Genomic DNA, 11031 nt, shown 5'->3' with positions numbered 1-11031 from the left:
GAAAGTGCAGCTTGCTTGTTGGAAGGGTGGTGGTGGGATGCAGCATTAAGGTACAGGTTTGTATGGGTGGATTTGTGGTACACTCTATGGCCCAAGGAACTGTCGGGTCTCCTGTAAATATCTATATCCAGGAAGGGTAGGTGGCCTTCAGTTTCAGTTCCCATTGTGAATTGGATGCACTGCTGGATACTATTTAAGTCTCTTCGCTTGCAGATTTCTTATATTTTTTCTTCTACCCTGAAGATGGAGGTGATACGTTCCTCCGAAACGTCGGTTAACACCACATATACACGGTGCCAAATCCCAGAAGACTGCTTTCTTTATGGCCTACTTGTTCGTGTAGTTACTGAAAGCACTTCAGGCTATATTGGAAATTTAGAAATTTATTCTGGCGAAGGAAAGAAATTACAAGAAACTATTCTTTCCATTTTGGAACCCTATATTGATCAAAATTACCATGTTTATCAAGACAATTATTATAACAGTGTGGCAACTGCAGAACACCTATTTTCAAGAAAAGTACGTGTTTGTGGAACAATTAGGGTGAACAGAGGCCTTCCTCCAGATCTGAAAGAGGAATGTAAATCCTTGAAATGTGGTGAAATCACATTCAGGAGGAAGGGGGATATTCTCCTTCAGTCCTAGAGGGATACTCGTGTTGTGAATATGATTTCCACAATTCACAATTCGAGCATGGTTGATGTTCAAAGGAGATATGGACAGGTAAAGAAGCCTGTTTGTATTTCCAAGTATAATATGTTCATGAAGGGAGTTGATAGAGCCGATCAGTACTTGGCCTATTATTCTCTTCCTCGGAAAACAGTAAAGTGGACAAAGAAAGTTGCCTTGTGGCTTATATATTGTGCCATTTTCAATTCATTTTTGGTTTTCAAAAATCTAAACCCTCATTCAAAATTGAAATACAAGGCATTTCTGCTGAATGTGGCAAAAGCCTGGGCTACAGACCACATGGTGGCGGCAGAACTGGCGGCAGACACAGTCTTAGTATGACTGGGGCCGTCTACTTCCACCCCATGCAGGCCTCATTTTGACCCCCCAGGGCGACTCTCGGGTGATATGAGGAAACATACCCTCATGAAAATTGTGAAGAGTGAACATTTCAAGGGGAAGCAGCCTTCTAGGCAATGCCGTGTTTGCGCAATTCACAAGAAAAGGAGTAGGGCTGCCTACATTTGCGAGTTTTGTGTAATGCCACTTCACAGAGGGGAATGTTTCAAGAAATATCACACCCTCAAGCACTTCTAGAAGCATTGGTAAGTGTTCTCAAAAAATTTTAGTTCATAAAATTGATTAGGAGATTTTATATTAATTTTTAAAGTGAACAGTGCACAAGTTAGGGTAGTAGGTATAAAAATGCCGGTCCGCAGGGTGATTTAAATACTTAAATTGCCGGACCGCAAAGTGTTAAAATGGATCTTAGAGAGATAGGATGGGATGCTATGGATTGGATTGATCTAGCTCAGGATAGGGACCATTGGAGGGCTCTTGTGAACACAGTAATGAATCTTTGGGTTCCATAAAATGCTGGGAAATTCTTGAGTAGCTGCAGATTTGGCTTCACCTCAAGAAGGGCTCAGCCCCATAAGAAAGTAAGTATGATTCTGTGAGCACTTGTCAGCAGAAGAAGTACACAAAGAGCTGACATCTTCCAGGTGCAAATTTCCAGTTTTGTGGGGACCTTTCTGGATTCACTGAGAATGACCTGGCCCACTGTTTGTTTCCAGCTAGTTCTATTTTGCATTGCTGGAAGCATGACTGTTTACGTATGGTGAAAACAACTCATCAAGAGATGGACATGTAGGCACAAAGACTAGTGAACACGACATTCAAGCAGTTGTATGACAGATTGAAATAATACAGTTCTTGTAGGTACAAGGATAGAGACAACAAAGGTTATGGTCCACTATGGAATTAAATAATTTCTTTCTTTCAATATGGTTAGCGCCTGGTGGGACTGTTTGTGTTAGTAAAACATATTTTTGGATGGAACTAACTAACTTCATGGAGCTGAGTCCTTCTTCAGAAGCCACCAATTGTGCACCTACTCAGGAATTTCCCAGCATTTTATGGAACCCAAAGGTTCATCAAAGTGTTCACAGGAGCCTTCCACCAATCCGTATCTTGAATCAGATTGATCTAGTCCATACCATCCCATCCTCTCTAAGATCCATTTTAACATTATCCACCTACCTACATTTTGGTCTTCCTTGTGGCTTCTTTCTGTCAGGCTTTCCCACCAATATCCTATATGCATTCCTCTTTGCCTCCATTCTTACTGCATGCCCTGCCCATCTCATCCTCCTTGACTTCCTCATTCTAATTATAGTTGGTGAAGAGTACAAGTTATGCAGTTTTCTCCAACTTCCCGTCACTTCATCTCTCTTCAGTCACAATATTGTCCTCAGCACCCTGTTCTCAAACACCCTCAATCTATGTTCCTCCCTTAATGTCAGAGTCCAAGTTTCACACCCATACAGAACCATAGACAAAATTATAGTTTTGTACATTCTAACTTTTATGTTTTTAGACAGGAGACAAGAAGACAAAAGGTTCTGGACTGAACGGTAGGAAGCATTATGCAAATTGAATCTCCTCTTAATTTCCTCCTGAATCAGGTTTTGATTTGTTACTGTCATTCCTAAATATCTGAAATGTGCCACATTTTCAAAACATCTGTTAGCTACCTTCATGTCATGATATTACCCTGCATTCTGGTAACGGACCACAAACAAACACTTAAGTTTTCTTTTTTTTCTTTTCCTTTTTTTTAGGGGGGGGGGTAGAGCAGGCAAGGCTGTACACTATGATTTTATGCACATTTTGACCTTTTCTGAACTTTTCTGTGATGCTGCATTAACTTGAAGTTTTGATTAAAAAATGGATCAGGTGGTTTGAGAAACAAAGTGAATTCAGAATAGGCACAGTGATAAGTTTATTTTGCTTTCCTCAAACAGAGCATTATTATGGAGAATATCCTAAGAATGACAATCCAGAATGTTCTCAGAAGTATTAGGGGTTCTAAGTGGTTTCTAAAGTAGGTACCATCCCCAAATTTCTTGTAGTGTATGATCATAGTAACTCTACTGCAACAAAATTACACATGTTCCATAAATTGAGAAACATGAAAACTCTTTATGGAGCTATACAGTTTGCTCAAAGAACATAAAATTATGGAAAATATATAATGTGTAGTAAATGTGGTATTGCTTAGTGTACTGTGCCCGGTTTTGAAGATTACCACAATTGAGAAAAACTTATTAAAGCAATGCAAGTGAATGTAAAATATTCAAATATTTTGGTGACATCAGTGGGTAACTTCTGCTGAGAATGCCAAACCAAACAAATTAAGAAACACATGGAAAAAGCAGATCACTTTCAGAAGCTAAAATCTCAGGCACTAACCATAACAGTCTTGTTACACCTTGGCAAAAGTGAGACATTAGCCTCAAAAGAATATAAATTTTCCCTTTCTCAAAATGGAATAAATTTTAAGGAATGAATATGATTCTGAGAGGGACATAATTTTGGACAGTGAAACTGATAAGGCAATATATCTGAGAGTGAAAGTGAACTTTACCCATGGAATTCTGGTGGTACCCAAACTTTCACTGAAGGCATCAGTGGGCTGAAGATACAAAAGGCATATCAAGGGAAGCAGGATTTTACACTCATTGCTCTTGCATCCTGTCAGCAAGAAGTCATCAAACTGCTCACCCAGACTAATGAACACTCATAATACAATTACCATATACATGAAAATTACCATCTTCTAGGATATAGCGCCGTGTCGTCCGTACATGAACAAACGTTTCAGAGGAACATATCACCTTCATCTTCAGGGTCGAAAATCAGCTGAGCAAGAATCCAGCAGGAGCAGGTGGCTAGGCACAATGAGCTGTCAGTCAGGATAACAATTATACAGGGACCAGAGGATAAGAGAAGGGGATTTTGCTCTCCCTGGTTTCTTGCTCGGTGTAGGGGGAGTGGATGTACAGATCCACATTTTCTTAACCTCAGCAGTAGCTGGAGGTGAGTGATCAGTTTCACGCCCTTGCTCAATTCTAATACCATTAAATTTAAAATATAAAACATAAATCCAATACAATAATTATGATTTCTTAGTGCAATTTCTATAATTTTTATATGAATTAATTTACCAGCAAAGACTCTAAAATTAGTCTGAAAATTATCTTCATTTTCCAGCTGTATTTTATCCCAAAGTTATGATAGTCAACACTTAGTCTACAATACTCACAGCAATACAGAGGCGGTTAAGAACAATCTTGGGACCAATTGAATAGCTTGCAATAGCTTCTAACAGCTGTTTCTTCAGAGATGCATACTGTTCAGGGGGGACCTGATGCCATGACTTAACTAACTTTGTGTGAAGAGTCGTCGCTGCAAAGAACTGAACTTCTGCTGACTGCAAACAGAAATAACATTTAATAAAAACTGACTTAAGGATGAATAATATTAATAACGTCCACCATCAATATCTGACGCTTATATTCATTCTCTGGCATGTTTGTTTGGTTTTAAAGACCCATCAGAAGGAGAAAGCAGTCCAGAATTTTTAGGCCTCTGTCATAAGGTTCTGGAGAGAGGTGGACCAAGATTCTGCAGGCAACTCGGATATTGAACAAGAACTTCCAGGTCGGTTGGTCAGTCAGTCAGATGGGTAGACTGCTGCTGATCTTTGCCAACACAGTCATTCTCGGTTCGGAAACCTGCCAGACCCATGGACATGTTTTTCTGACTCACAATTCTGAGTGAGTCATGAGACCCTGACTCCAGGCTGAACTCATAAAGCCTACTACCCTACTGCATGGGCTCCTGGACCCACAAATCTTGCATTATTAATATTACATTCAAAGTTTACAACTTGACAACAGAATCCAATTCAGCTTCAGGGTTAGCTCATGCACAAAGGGCCATAATGCAGAATCGTACTTAAGTCAGAATTTTTCTTGTTGCTGGCAACTGCATTTATTTTTATTTAATGTTATCTGTATGTCAGTATATATAGCATCACATGCCAAGATGACATAATGAATAATGAATTTGAAAGGAAATGCGAAGGAGGGATCATGGTATAATTTGAGGTATTATCCTGGAGGAACTGAGGAAAATGATGAAAACCCTGTCAGGATAGCTGGTCTCCTGGCCAAGAGTCAAACTAGTGATCTCCTGACAACTCAGAAGCATTACAACTTGAGCCAGCCTCCTGGGTCTTGCAGTTCTAAATATGCTACAGACGGTGGTGGGTTGCAGTAGCAGTGAAAGCAGCAGCAGTAAGACTAGGACAAGGAAGGGAGGTGGTGGTGCAGGAGGATGAGGAGTGGTGGAGGCAGCACCAGCACCAGCTTCTGCATCTTAGTGCAAGAAATTGCTGCCAAAGTACAGATTCTGTATTAAATCTACTGGATTTTGCATCAGTGTGTTTCAACCCTTTGCCATGTCTGTAATTACTGACCTTATGAACAATATTTCATACATATGGGGTAGTACCCAAAAGCTGTAAGGATGCTCTTGAAATGACATCACTAATAACAAGAAGTTGTGGGAAGAACTGGTTGCTTACATTCCTTTGATCTGACACAGACTGCATAGAAAACAACATGGCTAGCAATTCTTCTAATGTTGCATGTGTATTCACTGCCATGGGAACGTGTTTACCAGCCACTGCCTAGCAATGATAGACACACAAGGAAAGTAGGCTACCAAAAGAACACCTGTTGGAGATGGTGTTTTCTCTATGGTTTAACATCAAGTTACACAAAGAGGACAATTTCAGGCTTGCAGGAACTGTGGAGGGGGATACACAGACAGTAAGGTAATGTTATAAACCTCCTCTTTAGCCCACTGCCCTTAAAGTGGAGGGGGAAACAAGGCTTATGAGATCACCTTGGCATCTGTTTGTCTGTCTGGGCATCCTGCCCCAAATTCCTGGATGCCAGAAGTTGTCCTCTTTAGACAACTCTGGGGTGCACTGCAGAGAAAACACCATCTCCAACAGCTGGATGTATCATTTTCTATGCAGTATGTGTCATATTATAGGAAAGTAGGGCAATTAGTTCTTCCCAGAACTTCTTGCATTTTTCATATTAAGAAAAGTAAGCTAAAAAAATAGTTTTTCCATCCAGGTGTTGGCAGGATAATTCCATTGCCTCACATATGGTACTCAACATTGTTCAGTCACATATATCAGGTATTCAGTTATGTCCAGACATTGTGTTCTACAATTTTTTTAATGAATGCTTCTAGAGAACAAAAATTTGGCATCAAGTTTTGTCTCAGACTTAATGAAACAGCTTCAGAAACACATGACATGTTATGACTGGCCAATGTAGATACTTTAAGCTAAAAGCAAGACATACAGGTGTATGTCAAGATTCAAAGACGAACAAAATTTGATCGGTAATGAGGAACACTGTAATAGCCACCCACAAGCAGAGTGGATGAAAACAATAACATGATTTTAGAGCCAGTTCATCAAAACAGGTGAAGTCCATCCACTCTATGAACCAGGGTATGCCATACCTTGTGCAGGCAATCTTGCTGAGTAATTGTGTTTGAGTTTTGCAAATCGCTGCTTCCATAGAAAGGTAAAGGTGAGATGGCCAGTTATAATAAAGCATGATGAACTATGGAAACGGACTAATGAAATAAAAATAATTGAACAGGTAACCAGACGTAACTCTTCAAAAGGCAAATGCAATCGAGGAGGAGGCTATGGTGTGGAACCCACAACGGCAAAGGAAAAGAGGAAGGCCATAGAGGAGTTAGCAGAGAACATTATGAGAAAGCCTCAGCTGCTGGGAAGACATGGGGAGAAACTGAACAACTCAGCAAGAACTGTGTGGGATGGGGACACTCTATCAATACCCTATGCTCAGTGGGAGCTAAAGTATGATGAAGATGAATTGTGTTTCAAGTTTCAACCAATGTACTAATATGAGAGGTATGCTGAAAATAAAATGTAGTAACAGCCTGTCACCAATAGATCAATGACACCCTCTTGTTCCCGCAACAGATGGAGTATACCTATCACTATTCAAGGTTTGTGGAAGAAAAACTATTCTTTCTTGAAGAAGCTCTCAATGCATTTCACTACAAGACCTGAATATACAAAAGGCGTTCTGTATATAATACCTCCTATTTTTTTGTGTTAATATGTAACGTCTGAGCTGGATGTTGGTGGTGTTGTAGTAAAGGTTGACCCTTCCCGCCAATGTACTGTTAGTTTGGTTGTTGTGCGACAGATAGCGACAGCAGAGCAGTCTACCAAAATGGGATCTGACATAGAAGTGTGTATGAAACAGAGATGTGATATTGAATTTCTCACTGCCGAACAAATTGCACCCATTAACATCCACTGACGCTTGCTAAGGTGTACAGAGATGATACAGTGGATGTCAGCACAGTGAGGCGGTGGGTAGTGCGTTTCAACAGTGACGAAAGTGAAGTGCACGACAAGCCACACCCTGGACGTCTCTGCTCAGCTACCACTCCTCACAATGAACAGTGCCTCGATCAGCTCACCCGTACAGATCGGCAGATAATGACCAGGGAACTGTGTGCACGGCTTAATATCGGCTGTAATACACTGGAAACGATGTTGGGGAAGCTGGATTATTGCAAAGTTTGTTCCAGGTGGGTCCCATGGATGCTTACACAGGACCACAAAACTCATCGAATGGAAGTCTGTCAGGACCTGTTACACCAGTTGGAGGCTGAAGGTGACAAGTTTCTGGACAGCATCATCATTGGAGATGAGACGTAGTGCCACCACTACGAGCCGGAATCCAAAAGACAGTCCACGGAGTGGCGACATCCGGATTCCCCAAGGGAAAAGAAGTTCAAGACACAGCAATCGGCAGGGAAAGTGATGTGCACAGTATTTGGGGATAGGCGAGGTGTGATTTTGTTGGATTTCCTGGAGCCTGGTGAGACTGTCAATTCTGAACGCTACAAGACGATGCTGACTAAGCTGAAAGCCCGCATTACCCGAGTCAGGCCAGAGAAGCAGACAACCTTTCGCTTGCAACACGATAACACTAAACCCCATACCAGTTTGACAACCACCGCGCACATTGCAAAGTTTGGCTGGACTGTACTACCATATCCACCTTATAGTCCCGATTTAGCACCTTCAGGCTTCCATCTCTTTGGGCCTATGAAAGATCGACTACATGGGCAACATTTTCCCGACAATGATGCTGTCATTGCAGCTGTAAGAAAGTGGCTAGCCTCTGCTGGCTGGCGCAGACTCTTATGGGCGCAGCATACAGGCACTTGTTCATCGCTGGCAAAAGTGCATAACGAATGGTGGTGATTATGTGGAAAAATAACTGTAAGTAGCTGAAATCTTGCTCTATTTAACTGCATTATTATGCTTTCTGTATCTGTTATAGTTTCCATTAAAAAAAATAGGAGGCATTATATATGGAACGCTCCCTGTATATGGATCTCTGAGAGTCAGTTCCTCATGTTACTGGATGTACAAAGGAAAAACTCAGTATACATGTCATGATCTTCAACATATTTAAGACGACAAGTTCGAGCCTATAGGTGGGATCTGTCAAGGCCCAGTTTTATATGGTTTCATACTCTCCAACCTACCTAAAATAATGTGAAACCTGAAATTCTGGTTGCAGCAGTTAAGAAGAGTATTATCTCCTATAATGGTATGCCATGTAATCTGCTAAATTCCATCTACTCTATGGACCAGTGTGCATCCAACTTTGTGCAGGAAGAAAATTCCTGCAAATGTACATATGAATTTCCCAGTGGCCCAGGAATAATGGAAGTGTAGCAAATTATAATCCCTTAAGTTTCTAATGATGACACAGTAGTATATGTCACTAACTGATGATATACACTTTTCCATAGCAGATGAAACACAGAATTTTAACAGAAATACAGAGGACATTATAAAACACCACTAATTTCTACCACAAAACATGGTAAATTCTAGAAGATATGACTTTATATAAAGTAAATTCAAAGTAACTTCCGTTTAACTTCACAACAAGCATAAAATACATCTGTGGCTAAAGGATTAAATAGCCCAATTTCTTATTAATTCACTAGTTAACTGTAATGACCTTGCTTGGGTGCAGCAACTCCCAGACAAAACACCATGCCTCTGGGGATGCCTGAGCAGCTGTAAGCCACTGATGAGCATGACCTCGTACTGCAGAATCTGAGTGGTAAAACTGTAACACTGCATGCTCAAGATTTTCTGCTGTGAACTCCATTTTAAACTTCGCCACAAGTCAGATCTGTCAACAGAATGAAATGGTGATTTTTCTCATATCAACCACTAATAACACTATTTTCCAGAAATATTCTGACAATGTTGAAAAATAATTATGAACTGCTGTTAATGAGAAGAACCCATGAATGATAAAAAGGTAAAGCTATCCTTGTAACAAGCCATGGAGGTCCATAGAGTTGCGAGACACTGAGGCTCCCTACATTTTCTAGAAAATTGGATCACAGATGGCAGTGAGGCAAAAGGTAAAAAGGTAAAGCTATCCCTGATGGAGGTTGTGAAGGCCCATAGGGTTGTGAGACAACAAGGCTCCCACATTTTCTCTAGACAACTGGCTCACAGAAGGCAGTAAGGTTGTCAGCCTTATGCACCGGCAGCATTTTACCCTCCAGGAAGATCCTTGGTACTCATTTCTGTTAAAGGCTGCGTCAATCCCAGGGCCATAGTGTGGCTGGAAGGATTATGTCAATTGAAGAAAAATTCACCTCATAAGGACTTGAACCCATGACATTCCAGCTTGTAGCACAGTGCCTCAACCAACTATGCTATCGATGGCAGCGAGGTTGTCAGTCTTATGTGCCAACAGCCCTTTACCTCTAGGAAGATTCCTGGCACTCATTTATTAGAGGCTGAGTCAATCCCAGAGCCATAGCAAGGCTGAGAGGATTAGGTCAATTGGACCTCCAAGCTTGTTGCAGTGCCTTAACCAACTACATTGCCGCATGCCACAAACACATGAATAATAAGCATGGATTTATTTCAGGCTTTAGTTAACATGGCTGTAAGTATCTCATAATATATGACAATGTATGAAAGGATGAGTGGTGAATAATGAACTGGAAAGGATGGGGAAGGAAGTGGTGATGGCCTGAGGTACGATCCTGGCATTTGCCTGGAATGACTGGGGAAGTCCACAAAAACTTTGGTCACAATATCTGATGTCCCAGGTGAGATTTGTCCCAGATTAGTCTGGATTTTAGCTGTCATACTTGAAACATAAGTCTTGCTCACATAAGATGTTAAATAAAGTTTTGAGCTACATACAGAATGACCTGGAAACAATATAAATGCTTTTGAGTCCCCCAGTACATAAAAGAGACAGCAAGTTTATATAATTATTGTATTTTAGGCATTTTTTCTATCTAATTCAATCTATCAATCAATAAACTATAGTATGCAAGTAACGAAAAAGAGGGGGTAAATACCTCTCTTCTATTATAAGCTATCACTTCTTTCCTTCCTTTAATCTTGTTCCAACATAAATGAACATTTAAAATACATTTCATTTGATTGATGATCTACACCTATAGCTCTACGATTACATTCAATTGGGAAGTGAGTTTAAAACTATAAAACTATATGCATCCTCTTTCATTTCACCATAAAAACTACAGTACAAAAATCTGTTTTAAAATGTACCTTGAGTAAATGAAATATCCCCCACTTCTTTCATAATGATGCAATTATAATATAGCAATGTGATTCACAAAAAGTAAACAAACAGTTCCTATTTCAATATGAACATTAAACATAGAGAGGCCTCATACTTATTAAAATTTAAATTCTACAACAGTTTTAGTGCGGGAAAGCCATTTGAATCTTAGCACAAATACTGTCATATGAATTATCTTAAAGGGAAAAAAAAAGGATAACAAACAGACACCTGTTTCACAACGTGACTGGATCACTTTAGGAATAAAGACATCTTGTAAACGCAAAAGAGAACTTTATAT

The 11031-nt window shown here is 40.2% G+C and overlaps 1 protein-coding gene across 6 annotated transcripts in view; it reads right to left on the bottom strand.

Annotated features, from left to right (window-relative positions):
• LOC111865798 (importin-13) overlaps positions 1 to 11031 on the bottom strand; it is a 72348-nt gene that overhangs the window by 57973 nt on the left and 3344 nt on the right. For all 6 annotated transcript variants that reach the window (XM_023854099.2, XM_023854094.2, XM_023854093.2 and 3 more), the window contains exons 2-3: positions 9129 to 9305; positions 4277 to 4444 (exon numbers count right to left, since the gene is read on the bottom strand). In XM_023854099.2, the coding sequence (XP_023709867.1) occupies positions 4277 to 4444; positions 9129 to 9281 (321 nt within the window). In that variant the 5' untranslated portion in view covers positions 9282 to 9305. The remainder of the gene's footprint in view (positions 1 to 4276; positions 4445 to 9128; positions 9306 to 11031) is intronic.

This window comes from Cryptotermes secundus, unplaced genomic scaffold (genome assembly GCF_002891405.2).
Source record: "Cryptotermes secundus unplaced genomic scaffold, Csec_1.0 scaffold757, whole genome shotgun sequence".
Classification (NCBI taxonomy): Eukaryota; Metazoa; Arthropoda; class Insecta; order Blattodea; family Kalotermitidae; genus Cryptotermes; species Cryptotermes secundus.
The sequence above is the reverse complement of the archived record's forward strand: the minus strand, read 5'-3'. Positions and strand labels throughout refer to the sequence as shown.